General features: G+C 46.2%; 2 protein-coding genes across 3 annotated transcripts in view; one reads left to right on the top strand and one right to left on the bottom strand.

Annotated features, from left to right (window-relative positions):
* The first annotated feature begins 176 nt into the window (after positions 1–176).
* Lgals3 (galectin 3) lies at positions 177–12,605 on the top strand. Of its 2 annotated transcripts, none has more exons than XM_048429976.3 (6): positions 177–313; positions 7,807–7,828; positions 8,359–8,676; positions 9,853–9,941; positions 11,554–11,719; positions 12,318–12,605. In XM_048429976.3, the coding sequence occupies exons 2-6, from the start codon at positions 7,811–7,813 to the stop codon at positions 12,471–12,473; spliced, it is 747 nt and encodes a 248-aa protein (XP_048285933.1). In that variant the 5' UTR covers positions 177–313; positions 7,807–7,810; the 3' UTR covers positions 12,474–12,605. The 2 variants fall into 2 exon arrangements, with proteins under 2 accessions (XP_048285933.1, XP_087768109.1); XM_087911983.1 differs by lacking the exon at positions 177–313 and adding an exon at positions 331–440.
* Positions 12,606–14,391: 1,786 nt separating this feature from the next.
* The window catches only part of Dlgap5 (DLG associated protein 5), a 44,551-nt gene continuing 31,694 nt past the window's right edge, over positions 14,392–27,248 (bottom strand). The window contains exons 14-19 of the mRNA XM_087911982.1: positions 23,933–24,152; positions 21,991–22,174; positions 20,113–20,173; positions 18,499–18,721; positions 17,523–17,569; positions 14,392–14,751 (exon numbers count right to left, since the gene is read on the bottom strand). Coding sequence (XP_087768108.1) covers positions 14,611–14,751; positions 17,523–17,569; positions 18,499–18,721; positions 20,113–20,173; positions 21,991–22,174; positions 23,933–24,152 — 876 coding nt within the window. The 3' untranslated portion in view covers positions 14,392–14,610. The remainder of the gene's footprint in view (positions 14,752–17,522; positions 17,570–18,498; positions 18,722–20,112; positions 20,174–21,990; positions 22,175–23,932; positions 24,153–27,248) is intronic.

Raw genomic sequence — 27,248 nt, 5'->3', positions numbered from 1 at the left:
GGAGGCAGGATGAGACCATGAGAGGCAGCTTCAGACTCGGGAATCGTGCGAGTCTTAAGAGTGTCTGAGTGCTGACAGCCAGGACTCACTGCCGGGCACAGGTGTGGGCATAGGTGTGTCCATACTCCAGCTTGGGGAAACTCCAGGGTCCGTGGGGCGCGGTCCAGCCAGGCGTCTGACGGACGCGGGTATGCTGCCCCGCCCCAGGAGGACGGGCCGGGCTGAAGTGTATTAGAAGCACCCAGCCACCGCCCAACTTGCTAACAGCTAGCGGAGAGGAGCGGAGCAGAGCAGCGGGCAGAGCACTGACCAGGTAAGCGGCGCCGGGCGAGGGAGACCGGTGCTGCTCAGTGCACCAAGAAAGGGATTAGCTCTGCAGCCCTGCCGGAGGCGACCTTTAGGGTCCCAGACTCCGGCTTACGGCCGTGGCTCACCTGCAGGTAACACCCGGAGAAAGCTACGACCTACATTCTTAGCATCCGTGGGGTGGTGGAATGCCATCGGGTCACGGGCACGCCTCGGAAGTCCTGCACTCGAGCGAGCCCCAACCCTCTGGAAGTTACCCTGCAGCTGACTCCAAGCAGTTGTCCCTAGCTTGGCCATAGGAACCAGGTCCTCCTCCCGACACACTGGGGGGCTGCCTAGGGACTCTACAGGACATCTCCTGGGATCCCTGACTTGGCCGGCAGGCTCCTTTGTTGCACCTACTGAGACTTCCCCTACAGATCTTGCTATGTGGTGCCAGATTTACCATCAACAACAGGGCCTACAGCCACTCCCAGCGTGCTAAGCGCACAGAAAACAATGCCGATGAGGAACTAAAGTAACCTCTAAACTTTTTGCAAGCCAAGTGACTCATTCGTGTCCAATATGATTTGTGCAATAACCTCAAAACCTGGGCAGGAAATTTTGGGTGTGGTGGTGTTTATCCATGAATGCAGAGCCTCAGCTGGAGACTCTTAAAGGTTGAATTTATTCTAAATTATCTGTTGCTCAAACACGAATGTAGGGAGCCCATGACTCGGGGATTGAAACTGTGATTCCTATTCCAAAAACTGGAATCTTTGTAAAGTAACCGTTAGGGAGCTGGGTTTCTAGATAACAGGGACCCCTGGACCTAGTGACCCAGTTTATTTCGAAGAAAATAATTGCAATCACAGTGTTTAAAACTCACTAATTTCTGAAATTTTAAGTTGTTTGCTTCAAGTTTATGTATTCCCATATTTTTATGTATTTGCCTTTTGGGGTAGGGGAAGGCGGGGTCTCACTGCAGCCTAGGCAGGTCTGGAATTCACTTCGCAGCCCAGGCTGGCTTTCACTTTTCAGTCCTGTCTCAGTGTCCCAAGTGAGACGAGAGGTGTGAACTGCCACTCCCACTGTTTCCATGAAAAATGAAGTTTAATAACAAAAAGCTTGCTTTTCTGCCACAATAGTCTTTGAGGGGGTTAAGGAATTTGAGATTGGAAGAGTTTTTGTTGTTTATAATTGAGACAAGGTCTTCTTATCTGGTTTAGGCTGGTTTTGAACTTGTGATTTTTCAGGCCAGTACAACCACATTTAGCAATTTTCTCCTTCTTGGTCACTGATATATTTTGTGTTGTTTTGCTTTTGTTCCTTGAGAGAGGGTCTTAAAGTATAGCCATGGCTGGTCTCATGCTTAGTTTATCGTCCAGGATGGTCTTGAACTCACGGCACTCCTTCTACCATAGTCTTCTGAGTGCTAGGATTACAGCGCGTGCACTATCATGCTAGCCTGTGCACACTGAGTCTGAATACTTTTCAAACAGGTCCCTTTTCCCTAAGATAGTCACATTTATCCTTGGTGGGGGCTAGCTTCCTAAATCCACAATGTTTAAGAGTTTAAAATCTGCATTTATTCCATATCCTGGGGAGGACGTTCATGGGATCTTTCAGGTTTAAGCTTAGAAGTGTTTAAGGGATGGATCATTAAACTGTACACAGAGCAGAAAGGATGGAGAACTGCTTGACGCATGGACCAGAAAAACTGATTATGTTTATGTAATATGACTGAGTCTCTTCAGGGGTTCTTAATCAATGAGAATTTTAACTGGGCCAAAAATAAGCACAGTGGCTTTATTGGTTTATTTGTTATTTTTTGAGATAGGGCATCACAGGTAGCACTGGTAGAACTCGGTACATAGATCAGGCAGGCCTGGACTTAAGGACACCTGCCTGCCTCTGCCTCCTGAGTATGCACAGAGCCTTCCAAAGAACTTTTCCTTAGGTGGGTAGGTGCCTATAATTCCAACAATCAGGAGACAGAACCTAGAGAATCTCAAGTCCAAGGCCAGCATAGGCTACATTGAGAATTCTATGCCAACCTGGGCACAAAGTGAGACCTGTCTCAAAATAAATACATAAGAAAACAAACTTTTACTTCTTGCCAGTGAGCTCAAGTGGCCTAGGATGGTCTCATTTATGATTTAGATGCTGTATGCCGAGCACCCTTGGTAGCCAGAGTCTTCGCTGCAGCAGTCTGTCCACAAGGTGTCCTTCCATCATTGACACTCGGCTTTCCCAGAGGGCAAAGTCAGTGACTGAGAAACAAGCACAGAGTAACTTTATCTTTCTTGACGTGAGGAACTGGCAAGAGAAAGAAACCCTAGGAGACGGCCAGTGTCCTCCCACTGACTGTGGCTTTGGGACGTGGACTTCCTCAAGCCCTGTTCCGTGTTTCCACAAAGGCAGGGAATGGAGTGGAGTTGCCTGGGCTCCTGGGGAAGGAGCGTGGGGAGGGCCCAGGATCACCAGTTACTGCTTTACAGTTTTATTCTTTATGAACACAAGTTCCAGAAGAGTCCCTGGGAACGCAGACCACTGGGCGAATGGTAGTTGGGCCCAGGGGAGCATGGCGCGATCGTTCGCCCCGCTAAAGGAAAAGCCTCCATAGACCGCTGGTTACATTGATTCGTATTTAAGCTCGTCATTCAGAGCGACACTGAACTCTTTCTGCCTACTGCTTCCAAATGCAGTATTTCCAAATATAAAGACCAATGTCCATACTCTGCTTTAAAAAAATACCTTTGATAAAAATTTTCTCCCCCCCGCCCCGTGACTCTTCAAAAACTTCTGGTTTTAGAAGTGTTAGAATGGAGCTCACGTGATGTGAAGGGTGGGAAGAAGAATTCCTTACATTTGAGAGCATGAAATGAGCAGGTTACAATCCTATTCAAAAACTAAATCTGAGCCGGGTGGTGGTGGCACATGCCTTTAATCCCAGCTCTCAGGCGGCAGAGGCAGGCAAATATCTGAATTTGAGACAAATCTGGTCTACAGAGTTCCAGGACAGCCAGGGTTCCACAGAGAGGCTCTGTCTTGAAAAACCAAACCAAACAAATAGATCTGGAGCTCGTAAGACAGTTCAGTGGGTTATGACACTTGTCACCAAGACTGATTGAGTTTAATCACTGGGGCCCACATGGTGGAAGGGGAGAACCAACTTCTTACCTCTGTCCTTCCATTCCTTCCACACACACATCCCTACTTGAAAAACACTGTATCTGGGGGCTGAAGAGATGGGTCAGCGCAGCACAATGGAAAACTCTGAGTTCAGATCTCCATTGCACACTGACCCAGCTGGGAATGGCCAGAGGGGCCTGGATCTAATCCTCTATTGTGGATGAGGAGGCAGGTGGAGTCTATGGGCTCACTCATGTTGGAGGGAGGCTGCTTGTTTGTCCCGGCCGCCCAGAACCGAAATAATCACACCGAAACCATATTAATTAAATCACTGCTTGGCCCATTATCTCTAGCTTCTTATTGGCTTACTCTTACATTTTAATTTAACCCATTTCTATTAATCTGTGTATCGCCACGTGGCTGTGGCTTACTGGCTAAAGTTCCGTCTGGCTCCGGTGGGGCTACATGGCTTCCCTCTGACTCCGCCCTTCTTTCTTTCAGCATTCACTTTAGTTTTCCTGCCTATCTAAGTTCTGCCCTGCTACAGGTCGAAAGTGGCTTCTTTATTCATTAATGGCAATCACAGCACACAGAGGGAAATCCCACACCACACTCACCAGCCATTCTAGCCAGGTGTGCACCTCAATTCAAAGAGAAATGGTATCGGAAAATAGGGTGAATCGTGACTGCAGAGGACATCTGGCTTTGACCTCTGACCTACACACATGGGCATGCGCACCCACCTTCACACACAGGTGCATAAGCATGCATAACACACACACAAACACACCTCAGTAAAAAAAAAATATCTATGGTTGAGAGGTGACACAAACAAAACAGTAAATACTGGTATTGGAAAAGCACAACGTATTGGTTAAAATGTGATTTTTCTCAGCAATGTGGCTGTACACGATGGTATTCTGCCTTCAGTAGCCTGTGAGTTGAATGAGTCATCGAGTTCATGTTCTGGATAAAGTTTGATCTTACTATTAGTTTACTATTTCAGCATGTTATGTAGTTCTGGGAGAACAAGTCAAAGAATTTTTCAGTGAAGTAACTAACAATTTCAGACTTGGACCCTGGTCCCACACTGCCAGTGAGATCGCTTTGGGCCACTCAGTTAGCTCTCCGATCTCTCGCTTTATAGTGGGAATATTTTCTCTGGTCAATCTCATTAGATTGCTAACAAAATAAACAGAGCTGTGAATGTTCTCTGGGAACAGAAAATCAGCACTCAGATGCAGGAAAGGCATCATTATCCAAGCATCCCCTGCAGTTGTAACAGTGCAATCCAAAGTGTCATCCGCGGTCCATGTGAATCACAATGAAATCTGCTGTTTCTAAAACTTCCTTTGACTAGACTGGAAAAAGGCCCGAACCAGCCCTGACCAGAGGCTTTGAGAAGAACAAAGTTCAATGTGGAAATGCCCTACAGTTGCTAATTGTATCATTTGTAAATGTAATTTGATTGGTGTTCTAGCAATAGGGCACTTTTTGAAGAAAAGGGTAAAGTTAGGTTGTTTTATCTTTCTCACACAGAATTTTTATGTGAAACATATAACATCAGAGATTTGGCCTTCAGACTTAAGAGTTTAACATAAGTCTAACAGCCTCTTAAAACTGTAACCTACTTAAGGGAAGGCAAAGAAAAGTTTTCTTTTTGGGGGAAGTATTTCCTTCTGGTTTTTGGAGATGATCTTGCTGTATGGCTTAGGTTAACCTTAAACTCAGTCCTCCTGTCTCAGCCTTCTGAGTGCTGGGAATCCCAGTGTGCAGTACCACACCCAGCAATAGATTCCCTTGGTTTGGAACAGGGTCTACTTAGACCTGCTTCTTAGAGGGCTTTACACTTTTGATCTTGTGCCTCGGCTTCTCTAGAGCTGAGGTTACAGGCGGTTACCGTCCTTCCTTGTAAACTTGGCTAGTTTTAAAACCTGAAACCCCTTATTAGTTTTTATTGCCTTGCTTCTGTACCCTTTATGTTGGGATAGACATTAACAGCCTAGATTGGTGGTTTTCAGCCATACCTGGTTTTGGCCCTAGGGGATATCTGGCAATGTTTGAAAACATTTGGGGCTGTCACAGTCATAGGGCAGTGTGCTACTGTGTGCTAATGGCTTGAAGTCACAGATATTGCTGAAGGGGTGGGAAAAGAGTAATCAAACATACTAAGTTCCCTGCCTACTTTGAACTTCAAAACTGTTCCTAACAGCCTCCAGAATGGACACAGGGTCTCACTATGCAACCTTGGCTGGCCAGGGACTTGCCTCATAGACCAGACTGAGCCTCAAACTCACAGAGATCTACCTGCCTCTGCCTTCTGAATGCTGTGTGCACCATGCCCAACCTACGTTTTAGTTTCTTAAGAAAATTCTGAAGCCAGGCATTGTGGCTCATGCCTTTGATCCCAGTAACTGGGGGGCTGAGGAAGTAGGATTGCCGTACGTGTTCAAGGCCAGAATGAGACCCTGGAACTTGGTATGTAGTCCAGGCTAACCTCAAACTCATGGTGGTCCCCATGCTACAGAATGCTGAGATTACAAGTATGAGCCACCACACACACCCAATAATGTTATTTCTTGGGATAACTGAGTAAAATATCAGAGGTGGGCAAATGAAGTCAAAAGAGGTTATGATTATTTGTAGGTCCAGATCATTCTGGTGGTCTGGGTCATTCCAGAAAAATAACTGTAGTTATTCTGAGCTCAGCTAGAACTAACCCCGGTCCAAAGCAGCCCTCTGGAGGCTGCTTGTGTTGCTTAGTACTAGAGTGCTGCAGAAAATTTAATCCACAGCACCCCAAGGGGAAGAAAGAACGAGCGAGCGAGCGAGAGAGAGAGAGAGAGAGAAGAAGAAGAAGAGAAAGAAAGAGAGAGAGAGAGAAAGAAGGAAGGAAGGAAGGAAGGAAGGAAGGAAAAAGTATCGAAATATCTCCAAAGCAAAGCTGCCCCGTGCTTCACTCTGAGAGCAGTTGCATCAGGGGTAGGAGGGGTTTCTATAGGCACCGGGCAGGAGCAGGAGGAAGTAGGGTATGTCTGCAAACCAGCCCCGTGACAGCTTTGTGCAAGACAAACTTGTTTGACAGTTTGAAGCTCCCCACATGCTTCTGTTCCCATCGCCAGCCACCTGACTTACCTTTGTTCGACTGCTTTACTGCTGAACATTCTATTTTGAATATCAAGATTAGCTTGGCATCATGGCTCACAGCACAGCCGGCACTTGAGAGACTGAGGCAGAAGGGTCCTAAGTTCAAGGATGGACTACATAGAAAGACCTTTCTAAAATATAAAGCAAACACTCCCAAAACCAACAAAACCGACACTCCCAGATGTCACCTGTCCATCAAGGCTTTGAATTAACATCATCTTCTTTCCCAACTCACACATAAGCTCTCAGATTTGAATGTCCCAGCAGAGTCTGGTAAGCATTGCACACCCTTGTGTACAAGTGTCTTATGTCCCCTGCTGGTCTGTGAGCCCTGGGATGCACGGAAAGTGATGGCTCAGAGCAGGCATCAGTGTGTCAATGGAGAATAACCTGGCAGCAGCCGTGTCAAGCCGTCTTGGAGATCTCAATAGGAGCCACACATAGCTTTCCCCCAGTGTCCACAAGTGTAGACAGAAGTTTCTGTCCTGCCCAGTCTCACAGCCATTGAGTATCAAATAAGCACACAGAGGCTTATATTAATTATAAACTGTTTGGCCTATTGCTCAGGCTTATTACTAACTAGCTCTTACGACTTAAATTTACCCATAATTCTTGTCTATGTGTAACCATGTGGCTTGGTACCTTTTCTCAGTAAGGCATTCTCATCTTGCTTTCTCTGTGTCTGTCTGGCTGCCTCTCTTCTTCCCAGAATTCTCCTACTTTGGTTGCCCTGCCTATACTTCCTGCCTGGCTACTGATCGATCAGCATTTTATTAAACCAATACAAGTGACAAATCTTCACAGTATATAAGAACAGAAGGGCTGGGAAGAGAAGAGGGGTGGCCTGTGCTGAACATAAATCCTTTCAAGGGTGGAGAAACCCAGGGAGGAAGGCAGCCAAGGGAAGCCACACCTTGTACCGTATTTCACCTAGAGAAGAGGCAGAAAAGTCTCACCCTGCTCTTTGCCCCTCAAGGCTTTCCTCTCAGACTTCAGAACATGAGCTCCTGGCACCAAGGTCTAACTTCATGACTTAAGCAGGTTTGGAATTTAGCTGGAAAACATCCCTCCCCCCCCCCCCCCAAGATGTTTTTCGGTCCTGCACCTTTGGCTTGGGCAACATGATTGCAGACTGACTAACACTGCCCGTGGACTGTTTGGGATGCTGAATCTCACAAATGTCTGCAAAGTCTTTAATGGCTCAAATAATAATAATCCCCTCTGTCTTTTTTCTCTTAGGAAAATGGCAGACAGTTTCTCAGTAAGTATTTCACGTCTACTTTCTTAGCTCCGCACACTCACATGGGTTAAAGGTTTCATTTCTACCACCCAGCTTTCCCTTTGACCCTCCGACGAAGTTCCCTTTGGCTCACTCCTCTGCCAGGGGACTGTTAGCTGGAGACTTGCTTTTCCAGCATCAGCAGCCAGGGAGAGACGTGGCCTCTGCAGCAGCGCTGTCCCTGATGGAAGCAGCAGGACCGGTTGGGCCAAGGGCTGCAGCTGTTTCTCACGCTGATTAGAAAGCGTTTGCTTTTAAAGGCAAGCGGCTGGTCTAAGTTAGGAGAGCTGAGCCCTCCCTGGTCTGTGATGATGAGACCAGAGGAAAGCAAAATAACAGCATGGGTTCAACCCCAAAGTCCAGGTCCTTGGAACTGAGAACAGTAGAAGAGGCAAGGCCAGAGTGTGACCCTTCTCTGGTTTCTCAGCTTCTCAGATCGCAGATGCCCAAGTCCTGTGAATCCTATTGCGTGCATGAGTCCCACCCTCTAATTGTTTAATCTGTCTTTACAGCTTAACGATGCCTTAGCTGGCCCTGGAAACCCAAACCCTCGAGGATGGCCTGGGGCTGGGGGTTACCCAGGGGCTTCCTATCCTGGGGCCTACCCAGGACAGGCTCCTCCAGGGGCTTATCCGGGGCAGGCTCCTCCTGGAGCCTACCCTGGCCCAACTGCCCCTGGAGCTTACCCTGGCCCAACTGCCCCTGGAGCTTACCCTGGCCCAACTGCCCCTGGAGCCTTCCCAGGACAACCTGGCGGACCTGGGGCCTATCCTAGTGCTCCTGGGGCCTATCCTGCTGCTGCCCCCTATGGCGCCCCCGCTGGAGCCCTGGTAAGAAGGAAGAGTTGTTTCATGGGCTTGATGTTCAGGGGAGAGGACATTAGGGGGTGGGGCTATCCTTAAGCCTGTTGCTTAGATCCTTGTCTTAAGGGCCAATCACAGAGGTGTATTGGTCAAGTGGAGAAAAGAACGTTCATATTGAGTTTATTCTGTGACTTGTTAGTATAGCAAGACAAGGCATTGAGAAAGGTGCTTTAATATAAATCCAATTAAGGTTGTGGTAATGAGCTGGGCATAGTGGTACACACCTTTAATTCCAGTACTCATAGGCACAGGCAGGTGGATCTCTGTGAATTTGAGGCCATCGTGGTCTGAATAGAGAGACCCTGTCTCAAAAAGATACTTAATTTTATTACACTATTTATTGTATTATTTTTATATTATGAGGTTAATAAACACTAGCAAACGGGGTGGCTCCTACCCACAACTTCAGTAAATACTGAGTGCTCTTCAGAGTAGCAAAGCTCTGGCTCAAACGTGGGAGGGGGGAAATGCAGGAGGCGGAACTGAAGGACAAGGGGCAGGGGAGACGCCTCCAGCATATACCTCAAGCAGGAACCTCCAGTTCACAGATCCACTGGGAGCAACTCCGGAAGCACATCCCAGACTAGTGCAGACCAGGGCCGGAGGTGAAAGTCTGGGGACAGCTGAATCTAGGAGGGCCAGAGACAGGGCCAGAGCTCTGGGGGAATTCGGGTCCCTTAAACACGTAGCTCAACACTCGTGAATGAGTTAAAGGGTTCATTCAACAAATACTCAGACTTTCATACAAAGCATTCTGCCGGTGACCTGTGAGCACAGAAGCCCCAGGTGACACAAACCTTTTCTCAGGAAGCAGAATTGCAGCGCTGTATGTCATGTGACAAGGGGCTGGCAAGTGAAGAAAGACTGTTGGCCAAGTCTACCTTAAAATGTCAGAAAAAGGATGTGTTATGGTCTGAAGCAGCTCCAGTGATGGCCCAGAAACCTTTTCTCCTTGTGTGTTAACATTTGCACACAGGGAACTTTGTCATTTTAGGCCCTGGGCAAGGGGGTCTCAGAATCTAGACAGAGGGGGCTGAACTAAGGATCCGTGTTAGTCATCTGCGTCGTAACATTAGCAACGTAACCTTCCTTTCCCCAAGAAAATCCAGTGCTTTACTGACGCTTGGTCTTGTCTGTCCCCAGACAGTGCCCTACGAGCTGCCCTTCCCTGGCGGAGTCATGCCTCGCATGCTGATCACGATCACGGGCACTGTGAAGCCCCACGCAAACAAGTACGCCAACAACCCAACATGTCTGTTGATTGGTTTGGGAATAAAGACACTCTTATTTTTTTTTTTTTTAACTACACATTAGAATCCTGGCAGGGCTATCTCAAGGATTATCCCATAATCAGTACATGTTGCCAGGTGATTCTTCCATGTCAGGGTTGTTCAGAGCAAATGGTAGGATCCTCGACCGTGTGGCATATCTTTTGATCTTCATAGGTGAAGCAGGGTAAGGACCATTGCATTCCCTTTTGTCAGGTAAAACCGAGGCTCAGGTCCTACAGGCAAGAGGAAAGCCCACCCTTAAAACGGGGCATTACTTATTTAAGGGTTGGAGAAGATTCTATCCATTAAAGATTTCATCAAAACAAAACCTTTGACAGGAGAACAGGTTTGACTGAGGTGAACCCGTTTGGGATGAGGTAATTTAGAACACTGCTGTCACTTTCCCCAACTTCCTAAGTTATTGTAAATAATCACTGTTAGGTCTAGACCACAGCCTATTAGCTACTAGTGTTACTAGATGGAACACAGCTTTAGAAACCCAGAAATAGGGTCAGTCCCTTAACAAGACTTGTGAATGCTTAACACCCAGAAGAAAGAAATTCAGAAAATTCAAGTGGCACTTTGGCCAATGCCATCCGTAGTCAGAATTTTCTTTGGGCTGCCGGCTCACAAAAGGAAGACACAGAGACTTCTTACTAATGATAACAGCTCAGCTTATAGCTCAGGCTTGTGCCCCTGCTCTTACAACTTTACCCACTTCTATTCACCTATGTGCTGCCATGCGGCTCTGGTACCTTTTCTCTGCACTGCCCATCCTGCTTCCTCTCCAGCAGGCTGGAGACTCCAGTTTTCCTCTTCCCTGAGCTCTCTCTATCCAGAAGTCCTCTCTGTACCGCCTGCCTAGCGATTGGCTGTTCAGCTTTCTATTAAACCCGTAACAGTGACACATCCTCACACAGCATAAAGGAGCAATTCCACAACACCCATCTCATGGCGTGGAACGCCCTGACTCTACAACCAGAGCAAAGGGGAGGAAACATTCGCTACCCCTGTGCACCCCTGCTGTTCTGAACCTCCTGGTTAACGGGAAAGGCAGGCACTTGATAGTTCTCAGCCAGCTGACTTGCTTTTTAACAGATAGCGAATCTACCAGTTCAGGGAAGAGCCATTATCATCTCTAGCAAGGTATAAATGGTCTCAGGTTGGGTGGTCTGAGGCTATGCGATATCTAGGAGGGATTTGCATGAGTGCACAAAAGTGTGTCTGTCAGGAACGGTGGCACCAGACAGAGTCAGCCAACATCCCTCCAAAAACAAACAAATTCAAAACCAAACAACTGGCGGCACACCTGAAGGTCAGGGTAGGAGAGAATCACAAGCTGGAAGCCAGCCTGGGCTACACAGTGAGACCTGGTCTCAGTGAACAGTCGTTTGAGCTGATTACTATAATGAGAGGGCGGGCCTACTACTCTTCTCTGAGTTGGAACTCACGCTCTGGCTTATTTGTTTCTTGTACAAAAAACAATTCCTATATAAAAAGTGTTTGTTTTTGGAAACTTAGATGCTCTTGGCTTGGTAATACATTAATATCTTTGATTTCTGATTTAAAACAGGTTTATTCTAAATTTCAAGAGAGGGAACGATATTGCCTTCCACTTTAACCCCCGCTTCAATGAAAACAGCAGGAGAGTCATTGTGTGCAACACCAAGCAGGCTAACAACTGGGGAAAGGAAGAGAGACAGTCAGCTTTCCCATTTGAAAGTGGCAAACCGTTCAAAGTAAGTTCCTGTCCGTGCAGACAATGCTCTTATGAAGGGGAACACTGGAAAGCATGCCTGTCCTGGGTCAGTCTTCCTCCCACCCTAGCGACTGAGCTTAGAGGCTGGGGATGTGGCCAGGAAAGGCATGTTCTCACTGGGCAACTCCAAAGCTACACTCTTCTATACTAAAGGGTTTAAGGATGGAAATGGGTGTGTATTTCCTGGCCTTTCCCAAACTGGCTACACACTAACCAGTCCTATAAATTAATATCTGCCATTAAGGAACTCCTTCCATTAAAACTAAACTTGTGTGTAGGCAAATTATGTCTTCTGACTTCCATTATCTATCCTTCTGATCATTTTGGTGCCTTTTTTTGTGTGGTTTAACTCTGACAATTTAGATTCACTTTCTATGCAGCTACTGTCTCTGGATTGTTATCCTTCCACTAATAAAATGAAATATTGGACTTCTTGAACTCAGCTTACACTGGTTTAAAAAGATTTAAAAATTATACATCATGGACAGTATGTCCTGAAAAACACACGCATGGCGGAAAGCCTAAATCGCACGCATTAGCACACGCTTTACCTGATGGTTTGTGTATTTGGTTTCTAGATACAAGTCCTGGTGGAACCTGACCACTTCAAGGTTGCAGTCAACGATGCTCACTTGCTGCAGTACAATCATCGGATGAGAAATCTCCGGGAGATAAACCAGATGGAGATTTCTGGTGACATCACCCTTACCAGTGCTGTACCCACCATGATCTAATCCAGAGGGGGCGCTCTTATAACCTAAGTGTCACGCAAAGGCTCCGTGCTCATTCTGAGTGGAAAGCTTTACATTTATTCCCTTATCCTTCTTGCAAGGCATCCATTTAATAAATATTCCCATACTGACAGATACCTGTTTTTCTGTTTATTTTCTGATACTAGGTGTCAAATCTTAGGCGAGAGGCGGCAGGTTCCTGGAGCTGGAGTTACAGGTGGCTGTGACCCGCCTCACTAGGGTGCTGGGAACCAGGACAGGTCCTCTGCAGCAGTAGTCCATGCCTTTCACTCTAAGCCATCTCTCCAGAGAGAATAGCTGAGCTGCCCAATTCAGGCCTCGGACTTGCATCTCTCTTCCCAGGGTGCTGGGACTAGTTAGGTCCACCAAGGCCTGCTCTAGCTGCTGGTCTTTATACGCTCTGAGCTGGAGCAATAGAAGTAACGTTAAGGGAAGCATGCACTATCAGTCAGCCATCCTGAGTTTCAAGAGGAAATATGAGTGCTACCAGCTACCAGGAGGAAGTCACCACTAATAGGCTGCTCAGAACTGCTGGGTGACTGCGGGTGAAGATCAGAGGGTGCACACACAGCCCTGGGCGTGGGCCAATCGAGACGCAGTAGAGGGCGGTGAGCTGCTGCCGGCACTCACACTGCCTGTTGTCTCCCGGGAGTGTGGGGTGCATGTGCCGTTCACTCTGTTCTTTACAGCAGGGAGCAGGTGTCACACCGTCACTGCGATCATGTGCACCTTGCCACACTGCAGGCCTCATCACTAGGTGACTGAATCATTCTCCATCTTTATGTATATATATAGTTCTGAGATAGCTGTAGTGTATGTAGGCTGTTTTCAACCCACTTTTTCTTTTAAAGTCATACGTCATTGTCTTCAAATCAGTATTTGACATCTTCTGTGTCTTGGTTTTTATATACACATTTTCACACCAAGTTTCTTCTTTTTCTGTTGGTTTTTCAAGACAGGGTTTCTCTGTGTAGCCCTGGCTGTCCTCAAACACACTCTGTAGACCAGGCTGGTCTCAAATTCTGAGATCTGCCTGCCTCTGCCTCCCAAGGGCTGGGATTAAGGCGTGCGCCACCACCCAGCCATCTTCTAACGTTCCTATCACCAACAAGATCAAAGATTAGGAAAGTGTCAAAATTGTTCTACAATGCTATCTTCTCCAATAATTTAAACTGGTGATTGTCACAAACTGGAGTCCCAAGGAGAACAGAAATTAAAAGGTCTGTAAAGGCAAGCATTGGGAAAATGGCTCAGTGGCTAAGAATAGCTGTTCTCGCTACCATCTGTGATGGGATCTGATTCCCTTCTGTTGTGCGTGACGACAGGTCACTCTATACAATAAAAAATAAAAAAAAAAGGCAAGCACTTGCAATCAACACTTGAAGGACCAAGAACATGCAGAGCTGGGCTCTCCTTCCACCATGCAGGTTTGGGGTGCCAACCTCAGGCCATCAGGTTTGGTGTCCTTACCCATCAAGCAATCTCACCGCCTGGGAACTTTCCGTCATTCATTAGTGTGGAATATTTGTACACTGTGAATAAAGATGGAGTCACCAGCCAGAGTAGGAGGAAGCAAGACGGGGAGTGTGGAGATGAGGCAGCGCCTCGTGGCAGAACACAGATTAGTATGAACAGGTTAATTTACGTTATAAGAGCGAGTGAGACCAGTCCAACATAAAGGCCAAGTTTCCATAACGAAGTCGTTATTTGACCTGGTGGCTGCACCTCCCCTCCGCGTTGTCAATGGCAGCTGGCTCTGCTAAGGAGACAGTTACCAGAGGGAGGAGGGACTGGTCTGTAATAAATGGACTTCACAGTTCAGAAAACTTCCTCTAAAGGAATGAAGGAAAAAAAGCAAAGCTATCTGCTCAAATGAGCAGTATAAATGAGGACACAGATGTAGAGATTTGCTTCATGTTAGTATTTTACAAGCCTACAGTTTGTACAGCATCACCAAAATGTGTCTTGATGAACACTGAGCATTAAAAGATTATGTAATACAATATAAATACAGCAAAGAGAAGCGAATACTAAAGCATACTTTAAAAATTTCCAACAATTTGACAATGTGTCAGAGAATTAATGATATGAAAAAAAAATGTCTGGAATTATTTCTAAGTTAAAAACCCTCCGGGTGCTCTTGATTGCGGAGTCTCAGAGGTGAGAAGACGATGAGGTCACCCCCAAAGGAGATGTGTCTAGGACGACCTTGCTGTCTGGACTCCACCTGTGTGCAGGGGCTGGCGTTGCTTAGGGCTGGCTGAAGAACAAAAACAGAGAGGTCATTGCATTCACTATCAAGAGTTGTTCCAAACAAACTTTTTACACTGCCAGTTAAGTGGGTGCTAATGAATAAGCAGGTTTCCCAAAGCAACAATGAAATTATAAATGCCTAAGGTCTAATGGAAAGCAATCTTTAAAAAAAAAATTTGTTCTGTTTTTTTGACCCAGGGTTTCTCTGTGCAGTCCTGGCTGTCCTGGAACTCACTCTGTAGACCAGGCTGGCCTCGAACTCAGATCCACTGGTCTCTGCCTCCTGAGTGCTGGAATTAAAAGGATGTGCTATACTGCTGGGCGGTGGTGGTGCACACCTTTAATCCCAGCACTCGGGAGGCAGAAGCAGGCGGGTCTCTATGAGTTTGAGGACAGCCAGGTCTACAAGAGCTAGTTCCAGGACAGGCTCCAAAGCTACAGAGAAACCCTGTCTCGATAAAACAAAACAAAAGGGTACTCATGCAGGCTCCACAAACCCTAAACCATGTAAGCCTTAATGGGTCTTTCACCATAGTGTGGCCCTATTGGGATCTTTATAATTGCCCCAATCAAGCCCTGTTTGAGTTTCAAATGATACTATTTGGCAAGCACTAATTTGGTCCTAAACAGACTGCTAGATTAAGTGCCTAATGTGTAATATTTATGGAAATGGAAAAAGAAATCATAGAAAAAGTGTAACTACTAAGATTCAATGAGACGACGGAGAGCTACAGCGCACCTCTAATTATATTACAGACGTCAAAGCAGAGCAACCTCCAGATCTACTTATATACCCGAACCAGAGACGAGACCTAAGAGGAGGGTTCCATCAGGCCTGCTATATGAATTAGCCTGACGCTGCTGAGTCCCTAGGGCGTCTGAGACCAAGAATGACAGAGACACAGTTGTGCTTCAGGGACACAGGCGGCACAGGGCCTGAGCACAAAGACAGCAGATTTGCAAGAGGTCAGAAGACAAGACAAAGGTGCATTAGGAATCAGCGGCTAGAGAATACACGTATCTGCCGCCATTTAACCCTACATTTGCTGTAGTGGATTTCTGACTTGGCCTTTATGTTTATTTAATGAGTGCATACTAGGGCATATACACAAGAGTAGGGAAGTCATGGAACAACTTGCAGGAATTGGTTTACTCCTTCCAGTGTGAATTCTGAGGATTGAATCTGGGTGGTTAGGCTTGGCACATCTTGCCAGCCTAGCGACTTTCTTATAGTCTAATATTCAAGACTAGCAAACCAAAGTCATTTCCTGATTCACGGTAGCAGCTGGTGTCAGTTAAGCCAACAACGTTACCCACAGGTATATTAGACTCACAGGATAAGAGACAGGAGACAAAGTCCTGTTCCAGATCACTGAGAATGTCCACTCAATAGAAAGACAACTATGCTGATCACGTCAATACCATTAATACCAGTGAGCGTCAGGCAGAAAGTGGATAGTTTATAATTACAAAATCAGATTCTGAAATGATGGTGGATTTCAGAAATAATAAGTTCATATTGTACTCTTATTGAGAGACTAAATACACACACACATACACACGCCTATAAACCCATGTCTTCAGCGGGGCTAACTAATATTTGGACTTAATTTACAAGTAAGAGACTACCAAGAATAAAAGCTGCAGCTCACAGTAACACAGCAGAGTATCACTGCAGTGGTCTCAGGGCTGAAGGAGAACACGGCCATGGAGGGCTGAGATGGGATGCAGTGGTCTCAGGGCTGAAGGAGAACACGGCCACGGAGGGCTGAGATGGGATGCAGTGGTCTCAGGGTTGAAGGAGAACATGGCCACGGAGGGCTGAGATGGACAGACACTGCCCGTCACCCCGTGCTTTTTAGAAGCGGCAGCCGCATCCTATGGGTTTTGAGACAGGGTTTGTCCATGTAGTCCCCACTATCCTGGAACTCTATCTGTAGACCAGGCTGGCCTCAAACACAGAGATCCACCTGTCTCTGCCTTCTGAGCACTGGGATTAAAGGTGTGTGAGACACCACCACCTGGCTCTTTTCTTCTTTCATACTTTATTATAAAAGCTTGAATCACTTAGAAACATCTGGCAGAATCTAAACCAGACAATAGGTAAGTTTTCAGCCAATTTGTCCTATCATATTTGAATAGCAGAATGCATGTCAGTGTTTAAGACTATTAGAATGTATGAATGTGTCTCTCAATTAAAATGTAAGCAGCTATGTACTTTATGTGTATGGGTGTTCTGCCCACAAAGGCCAGAGAGGGTGGGGACCCTCTGGGAGTGGAGTCACAGGCAGCCTTGTGCTGTCATGGGGGTGCCGGGACCTGAACCCAGATGCTCCGGGTGAGAGAGCGACCACTGAAGCTGTGCCCGCTCCCACTTCAGAACACTAGATGGTGTGTACAGCTCAACATATGCACACGTAATCACACGACACACATTTAAACCTTGCAGCCAAGCTGAAAAGTGAGCAAGTTTCATTTTATACAAGAAATTGTCATCTCAGAAAGGGAGAGTTGGAGGCTAGCGTGGTCTTCAGAACAAGACCCTATTCTGAAAACAAACAAAACCAGGGTGGGTGAGAGGTTCAAAAGGCTGGCACCTGGAGTTCCATCCCTGGAAGGAGAGAGCGCACTCCCCAAAGTTGCCCTCCGCCCTCCATACACATGCCATGGCATGCTCACACCCACAGTAAACTGGAAACAAGACAGAGCCAAAAAAACTTTACAATCGCATAAACCTAGAATATACAGAAACTTTCCAAAGTAAGATAAAAAACTTACTGGATCAAGAAGTTGGTCTTCAGACGTGAGCTGTCTATGTAACGGTTCTGAAAAACAAGGAACAATAATTTTTAAAGAATATTCTTTCGGTTAAGGGAGTTACAGATGGACAGGGAAAACCACCATCAGACGAGAAGACAAAGCCACGCCTGCCTGTGTCACGTGGTTCAATGCAATTAGATCGCTAGGTCAAATTCTTACTTTTTATAAGGGTCGCCAGGCAGTGGTGGCGCACACCTCCAACCCAGCACTTGGGAGGATCTATCTACACGAGGTCCTGGCCAGCCAGGGCTACACAGTGAGGTCATGTCTCACACAAAAGAGGTCCAGGTAAAGACAGGAGATGTCTGCACAGTGTAACACTGCACTTTACTAGGTCTCGGGCAGACTGGGAACAGCGGAGGAGAGTAGGCCCATATGCTATAACACAAATGTGAGGCCCAGTCCCTTTTACAGAATAATCACAACATGGTAGATAGAAAACAAGCATGAGAGAGGAAAAACGCAATATTCTGAAGACAGCTTTGGGGATATGGGCTGAAGAAGAGAACCGAAGGAGTTTTTCTCATTGAGGGCTCCCATACACGTCTATCGCCAAATGCCCTCGTCTCCAGTGTGGACCAGCACTTGTCTCTCAAGTCTCGGGTTAGAAGCATGGTGCTCCTTGGTGCTGCTGTTTTGAGACAGCGCCTCACTGTATTGCGCTTGCTAGCCTGGAATACCATAGGTAAGACAGGCTGGCCCTGAACTAGACGTAATCCTGTCTGCTTCTCTTTGGCTAGGATGCCCCCCCGCCCAGGGTATGACCCACCACACCTGGCTGCAGAATGAAGTATTCTGAAACTGGCTTCTGTAACATTTACAGTGAGCCTCCTTCATCACCTTCGTCATGAGAAACTGTTCTCAGAATCCTACGACGATCGCGCCTTCCTCTAACTTGTGTTGCACCCAGGCTGCACTGCGTCTGAGACTTTACCTGACTGGGATACTCTGGAGTCTTCCTGGGAGGCATTTGGCGAGGGGGAGCTCCTCTCAGGATCACTCATCAGCACATCCTGGGAGGCAGACTGTAGCTCCATGCCTTCCACATCCGAATGCGCTTCTCGCTTGGTGTCATCGTCCACTCGACCAGCAGGAAGAGGCAAATTCATCACCTCGGTGGGGAAACAATCCATCTCCACATTTACCTTATTTACAACCTGGAGGTAAAAACGGGCAAAGATTCCAATTACCCATAAATGGAACTAATTTTTAAAAAAAAGCCATACTGCTATGAAATATAAGAAAAACAGAAGCCAGGCAGTGGTGGCACATGCTTTTAGTGCCAGCACTCGGAAGGCAGAGGCAGGTGGATCTCTGTGAGTTCAAGGCCTGCCTGGTCTATAGAGCGAGTTCCAGGACAGCCAGGGCAACAGAGAAACCCTGTCTCAAACCAACATCCCCAAAATGAAAAAGTCTAAAGAATGTCAGGTTGGCGGGGGTAGAACTGAAGATGGAATGCAAAATGAAATTAACAAAATAAATTCGGGGGAAAAAAAGGATGCCGGGAAGTGGTGGTATATTCCTTTAATCCAAGAACTTTGGGAGGCAGAGGCAGACAGATCTCTGTGAGTTCGAGGCCAGCCTAGGCTACGCAGAGAAACCCCAGTCTTCACACAACAGCAACAACAAACCCACAAAAAGTCTAAAGAACACTATGAATCCTGCTGTCTTGTTCCACAACACAAAGAACTAACAGGAACAAGGACAAACTTCTCAGCAAACACCTGTATCAGCTCAAAGATTGGCAAACTTTTAGTGAAGAAAGAGAAAGTAAATTACAAGAGCAAACCTGACCTGGGAGCACCAGATTACAGTGCTACCCTGGACGGTAGGGCAAGAGGGTTCCAGTTCAAACCTGCTAGGTCTATTCAGCAAAAGAAGGCAGATATAACACACAGATGCAAAAGATAGCGCTGGCCGCTCTCCCAGAGGACCCCGGTTTGACTCCCAGGACTCACATGGCAGCTCACAACCTTCTGTAATTCCACATCCAGGAGATCTGACACCCATTTCTGAACCCACAGGCACTACATGCACACAATGTGTAGATATACATATGCAGGCAAAACACCCAATCATAAAGAAATTAAAAAAAACAATTTAAAAAGAGACTAAAGACTGCTATCCTTGCTTGAGTGCACTGGTTCCAGAGCCATCTTTTTTTTTTTTTTTTTAAAGATTTTATTTATTAAGTATACAGTGTTCTGCCAGAAGAGGGCAGCATATTCCATTACAGATGGTTGTGAACCACCATGTGGTTGCTGGGAATTGAACTCAGGACCTCTGGAAGATCAGCCAGTGATCTTAACCTCTGAGCTATTTCTCCAGCCCCTCCAGAGCCATCTTGATGTGGCCTGAAGCAGACAAAGAGAGCTGTTTCCAGCAACCCAAGGGCCACTCAAATGAGAACGATGCGACTTTGCATGATTCACTTAGGCTGCCAAATGCGAGTTTTGTTATTTTCTCTGCCTTTCTTTGAGTGACTTTCTGTCTGATATAAACAGCTAACACCCTTGGCTACCTCCCGCCACCTTGCAATATGACTTACATGGTCCAGGGCACTTGACTCTTGCTCTCCAGGACACCAAGTGTCATCTACTCTGCTGGACCTAGAACAAACAGTGGTTAGACACCAATTGTCAAGCACATCACAGTCGCTTGATGTGGGCTTTGAGTCCACCCTTCACAGAGGGTGCTAGCTTGCACAGTGACGTCAGAGGTAGAGCCTGGCCCAGGAGAATGGTATAACAAAACTCATTCTTTTGTATGTTGATAAAAAAAAAAAAAAAAAAACAAAACTAGGAAGACTTATCTGTCATAATCTCTTTGGGGACCCACAAGATGGTTCCCCGCCACCAAGACTGATAACCTGAGGTTAACCCCTGGAACATGTTAGGAGGAGAAAACTGATCCCTGAGGAGCTATCCTCTGGTCCACACACTGTACCACAGTATGCATACAAGAATCTACACATTCAACGTGACTAAACATAATGTTAATTTCAATCTTTTCAAAGTTTGCTTTAAAAATATTCTCTTCTAGAGAGATAGTTTGCTGTTCTTATAGAGGATGAGAGTTTGGCTCCTGTGTTGGTCAGCTTACAACTGCTTGTAACTCAGGGTCTAGGAAACCTAAAATCCTCTTCTGGACTCTGGATATCCACACACATAGCATGTATGCACATGTGTGTATATACACAACACATATACATGCAAACAAAAATGATTCCTTTTTTTTTTTTTTTTTTAAATTTTCAAGACAGCATTTCTCTGTGTAGCCCTGGCTATCTGGGAACATGTTCTGTAGACCAGGCTGGCCTTGAACTCAGAACTCAAGAGATCTGTCTGCCTCTGACTCCTAGGATTAAAGGCATGTGTCACCATTGCCTGGCATAGAAATGAATCTTAAAGAACAACTTCCTGCAGAGTTGCTTATTTTTAAGATGCCGTCTTGAAAGACATTTGCAACTGAACATTAAAAAAAGATCCACTATATGTGTGTGAGGCCACAGCACACATGTGAGGTTGGAGTGACCGCAGGGCGCTCTCTCCTCCTCCTTTATGTGGTTTGTAGGGATTGAACTCAGGCCAGGCAGCTTGCAAATCAAGCACCTTCACCCACTGAGCCATCTTGCTGGCTCCAGATTCTTATTTTACAATTTTATTTCCTACTTGTTCAAAATCCCCTCCCTCTATCAGACGCGCTGTGTTTAGGAATCACTGAAAAGGACAGTTTAGCTGATTTTAATGCATTTGTGGAGAGTGGATACATGCAGAATGGACCCAGTTTGACCAGTTACAAGTTGAACTTCACTAAGACACCATTTAGCTCTCCTCACTCAATACCTGACATGGCTGCTGTAAGAGAGGACACCAGTTAATAACCTAACGTGATCTCTAGGCCGTCTGCCCACGCTGGGCACTTCCTGTACAGCCCAGCCTAAACGTATGTGCCTCTGAAGCACCGCAGAAGCAGCGGGTGTCTGGGTGCGCCTGCTCTGGAGCGGAGAGGAGTGAAGCTCAGTTTCACAGGGGCCAGCCATGCCCTGCTAAGCACCGGAGGGCACCACACTGCTTCTTCTCCAGGGTACTGCACTATACGCGCTGCCAATCTAAACATGGCCACTTTTCAACTTCGACCTGCATTTTTTTGTTGAAGACACCAGCATCACTGGGGCTGGTCTCAGACTCTCTTAAATCACCCCTTACCTCAGCCCCCTGAGTGGCCAGGATCACCTCCACCGCACTTGCTTCCAAACGGAAGCCTTAAGTCTATTTCCTCAGGAAAGAGCAAATCTTGCCTACATATTTCAGGTCATATGTGAAATTTAATTGGATACACGTCTGTCACATTTTACCAACCTAACCATGTGAAATAATAGTTAATATCAGTATCATTAAACTTGTAATGTACATTAAAGAAATACCTGCTTTCAAGAGTGCCTGAAAACAATGTCTTATTGATGTGGTCACGCTCGCTGCTCTGAGGGTCAGGATTCTCCAGCGATCTCCTTTGTCTCTGAAGGTCCCCTGCAGCCCCACTCTCAGGCATGACTCTGCTGGCAGATATGAGCGCTCCAAATCTCTGAGAACGACGTTCAGAAGAAAGTGCTAGAAAAAGACAGAATAACCTCCATAGCAAAAATTCTTTCTTTCATTTTTTTGTTCAGAAAGGCAATGCAAATCCTGCTAACTAGGACTCCTCTTGTCAACATTTGCTAGTCAGGTGCCAGGGGCTTTCCTTGAAGAAGAGAATTGTGACTTTAGACAATGCTTCCCATGCCTGTTACAGCATTGTTCTTTCGACTCTGTGGCTGGAGGGATGACTCAGCAGTTAAGACTGGCTGCTCTTCTGGAGGGACCAGGTTTGATTCCCAGCTCCTCCTGGGGCTTTGCAGCAGCTGTAACTCCAGGTCCTGGGGATCTGGCGCCTTCTTCTGGCTTCTGCAGGCATCAGGGACACACATGGTGCAGACAAACATCCATATATACAAAACACTAAAACTTAAAAAATAAAAATAGGTGCGTCTCTGACAATAAGAGACTATATTAAGAGTATTTTAGAAGAGGCTGGAGAGATGGCTCAGAGATTAAGAGCACTGGCTGATCTTCTAGGGGTTCTGCGTGTAATTCCTAACAATCACATAGTGGTTCACAACCATCTATAATGATATCTGGTGTGTGTATACGTAAGAAATAAATTTTAAACACACACGCACACACTAAAAAATATTTTAGAAGGTATAACGAAATCAGCAAGTGAGCTATTTCTCACCTATGTCGAAACAAATGGACACTGGGGTCAAGAATCTCAACCTGGCAGGCACAGTAGTGCACACCTTTAATCCCAGTACTTGGAGGAAGAGACAGATGGATCTCAGCGAATTCGAGGCCAGCCTGATCTACAGAGTTCTAGGACAGCCAAGGTTATACAGAGAAACCCTGTCTTAAAAGCCAAAACAAGCAAACAAACAAAAACACCAAAACCTCAGTTTGAAGAATAATTACAACAAATTCCTTTGATGTTTCTTGCACAGCAAAATATTTCCTGGAAAGGCTGAGACACAGGTTGTATCCTGCTGCAGTCACCAGATACAGCCAAAAACTGGGCCGGTCCATGGAAACAAATGAATATTCACAAATAAGCTGTTGAGACTCTCAGAGCCTCTGTACGGTACTTAGGTGGCTGGTGTCAGAATCACAGTCCTAGCAGGACATAAGAGAGTGAGCAAGCAGCACCCAGAGAAACGTTTCAATAGTGATGTGAAGTGGGAGTTTGTGCTCCCTGATGCCCCAGCCTCCTCAGAGGCTATGGCAGGAGGATTGGAGCAAGTTCCAAGTCTGCATGAGGTCAAGGATAGCTGGGAAACGTAACCAGACCTCGTCTCAAAAGAGAATTTCAGAAAGGGAGGCCATAGATCAGTGGACAAGTGCTTGCCTAGTGTATGCGTTCAGAGCTCAGTGTGATCCTGAGACTCAAAAAATGCAGTTGCTCAGTTCCCTCCCATCCCTCCTGTGCAGAGGCTGCACAGTTGCACAGCCGCACAGCTCAGGAGGGGAAAGAGCAGGTCCAGTTCCTTGTGCACCTTAGTTCTAATCTCACTTGTCACGGAACCTTACAGATCGGGACTCCATGCCAGTAGCAGCTATGGAAGCCTTGGAAACACAAGCATGACCTTAAAAGACGGATCATGCACAAACCGATCTGCCCACACCTCGCAGAGTGTGGTTTGCGTGTGGCTTGCTAGCACAGATCTGTCTTCTAGGAACCGGTGCACCTTCATATGTTCACAGGAAACCTATTTTATCCTGCACACAAGCCCTCATTTGGCCCAAATATTTCTCTTAAGTCTCTGCAAAAACACAAACCTGAAAACGACTTAACAGGACTCTCAATTCTGAAAAACCCAGCATCAAACACTATTTTGTCGACTTCCTTTGGTGTCTCCACGGCTGCCACCGGGGCATGCTCTTCCTGCTTCAGCCTCGCTTTCATCGCATTCTTTATGGCAGCAAGGCGGTTTCTAGCCGCCAGTCTTCCTGCATCATCCTTCTCTGTTCTGTTTGTTCCAACAGGCGCAATCTTCTTCTGCAAGGGAAATAGCAGAAATTAATCAAAGATGACATTTCCACCCCTTTCCTCTTCCTTTGGTGAGGACTGAACATTACCATCTGTGGTTGGATGTAACTGGCCCCCATAATCTCACAGGGACTGGCACTATTGGGAGGTGTGGCTTTGTTGGAGTGGGTATGGTCTTCTTAGAGGAAGTGTGTCATTGTTGGGGTAGGCTTTCAGGTCTTAAATGCTCAAGCCATACCCAGTGTCTCTGAGCCCCTTCTCCAGCACCATGCCTGTCAGATTGCCACCATGTCTCACCATGATGGACTAAACCTCTGAAAATTTAACCCCAATTAAATGTTTTCCCTTGTAAGAGTTGCCATGGTCATGGTGTCCCTTCACAGCCAGAGAACCCTACCTAAGACACCCTCCTTGAACATTACCCTCCTCTTCTGTTCCCTTGGTACTGGGGAAAGTACCAGAGCCCTGTACACAGCAGGAAATCTTGCTACCACTGACATAAGTCATTAGTCCTTAGAACTCATCTTGGGCCAGGGTCTCACTAAGTTGTGCCAGCTGGTCTTGAATGCATACCCGCTCCACCCTCGGGACCAGCTGAGATTAAAGACTGGCATCACCACACCAACCGGTATCACCTTGTGTGGTGTGGGGTCTGAATGAAAATGACCACCATTGGCTCATATGTTTGAATGGTGGGTCCCCAGTTAGTGGAACTGTATGGCAGAATCAGGAGTTGGTGTGTCTTCGTTGGAGGAGGTGTGTCACTGGGGGTGGGGGTTTGGGGTTTCATAAGCCCACACCCGGCTCCCTCTCTCTCAGCTACTGCTCCAGCACTTTAACAATCTGTTTTCCTCCATGATGATCATGGACTAATCTTCTAAAATTGTAAACAGGCCCCCAATTAAATGCTTTCTTTTATATGAGTTGCCAGAATCAGTTGCTCTGGGTTCTTTCCTTGTAAAAGATCCATGAAAATAGTTCAATTTTTTTTGTGGTTAAGAATCTCACTATGTGGCGCAGGATGTGGCCTGGAACTGTCCTGTCTAAAAATCAAACAACAACAAACCAGGAAGAAAACGGGTCGAGTACAGTCCAGGAAAGAAGCGGGGAACTTCTCCCGAGACCTCAGTTCTGCAGGACGCACACTGTCCTTGGGAAGGCTTTGTGTTCCTCCCAGGTGCAGCTGATGCAGATGAGCTTACTCCAGATTACTCGATACTGCTTGCTGTTGTTACCAATTAAACACTGAAATTATCCTTTGCAGGCCTCTATGAAAACATGTTTCTGTCTCATGCAGCTTGTCATTGTGACTGTACACAACTTGAACTCATGAGAACTTTACTTAGGCAACCACTCTTAAGCCTCGGAGAATAATCTGTTTAAGGCTCTGAACAAAGTTGGCTATTGCATGAGACTGTAATCTCCTCAGTTATCAACTCCATTCTCCCAGGTTCCATGGCCTCTAGAGCAGTGACAAGAGATATTTCAGTAAACCCGAGAGGACCTGAAAAACTTACTGTATGTGCAGAGGAAGAAGTGCGTATAACAGGAAAGGGAAGAATGGGCTACAGAGATGGCTCATGGGTTAAGAGCATCTGTTGCTCTTCCAGCACCTACATGATGGCTCACAACCATCATGACTCTACACAGGGACTCTAACAGGCATGCACATACATTCAAGTAAAACATTCATAAAGTAAGAGAGAGAGAATATTGAAGTGGAAACCCAGGAGTAGTGGCTGGTACCTGTAATCTGAGCATTTAGCAGCCTAAAGGAAGAGGATTACCTAGTGTGGGTTTCAGCAAAACCCAGAGCTACAGGACAGACACCCAGTGGCACAGAAATGCCTTCTTCTGAGACAGAGAAACCGCTCCTGGAAATGGTTTACTAAAGATACGGAGACAATGATGTGCAGAATCTGAGCCTGACCAGCACCTTCGTATGTAAAACAGATTTGGGAGACCAAGAAGCAGGTTAAGATGCACAGGAATGGGGCTGGAGAGATGGCACAGCATGGAGGAGAGCTCACTACTCTTTCAGAGGACCGAGTTTGGGTCCCAGCACCAACACGGGGCTGTTATTAGCATCTGTAACTCTAGCTCCAGGACACCAACACCGCTTCTGAATTGAGAACCCACATACATAAACACACGCAGAGTGGACAGCGGTAAATAAACTTACAATTTAAGAAAGAGGATGTAGACAGTAACAAAGAAGGTTAAATTGTATAAGCCACGCATCTAATAACTTTAGCAACTAATGGACTAAAAACTCTTGACAACTTCTCTGAAGGCAGAGAGTGGTAAACCACACAAGCCGGATAGAAATCTGTGAACACAGGAAAGATATGCATGCTTTTCAGGAAACTTTGTGACTGAGAAGAGCTGAGAAGGGGGTGGGACCCACAATAAGGTGATTCACCAGGTAAGCTGTAATCAAGGTTAGACCTTGAACACATTTAAAGAGGGAGGAACAGAGAAAATGCGACAAACTGGAAGGGAAATGCGTAAGAGTTACAGGTGTGTCATCACAGTACAGGTAAAAGATTAGTTTTATTTGACTAACAGGGCGTGGCGTATAACTCAGACATAAAGCACTTGCCTAGGCTACACACTGCCTGAGATGGTCCCAGGGTTATAAAGGTCTCCACAACCAACCAAACTGTAGCCTAAAACAAAGTAGACACAGAGAGACATCTGGTGATCAGAGGCAGAACTGCACCTCTTACGTGATACAGCCACGGACAGCATTTTCAGATCTAAACATTCAACAAGAAATACCCACAGGCTGTCAGGAGCAGCTGTGCAAGTCTACAATCTCAGCACCCTGGAAGCTGAGACAGGAGAATTCCATGCTTGAGTTCAGACTGGGATACATAGTAAGACCCATCTCAAAGAACATTTATCGTTATACTAGAAACTTAAATAAATATTCTCCTTTATTATGTAGATTTACAAATTTCCAACCATTTACTCATTCCCTCGATCCTTACAGTGAGACTTCATTGGAAGGAAATAATAGTTTCTTTTAATTCTTTAACGTGTTGTGCTGCTAAGACAGAATTCAGAAGCTTTGTTTGCATAACAAACTATAAAGTACCACCC

This window comes from Myodes glareolus, chromosome 12 (genome assembly GCF_982192425.1).
Source record: "Myodes glareolus chromosome 12, mMyoGla1.1, whole genome shotgun sequence".
NCBI lineage: Eukaryota > Metazoa > Chordata > Mammalia > Rodentia > Cricetidae > Myodes > Myodes glareolus.
The sequence above is the reverse complement of the archived record's forward strand: the minus strand, read 5'-3'. Positions and strand labels throughout refer to the sequence as shown.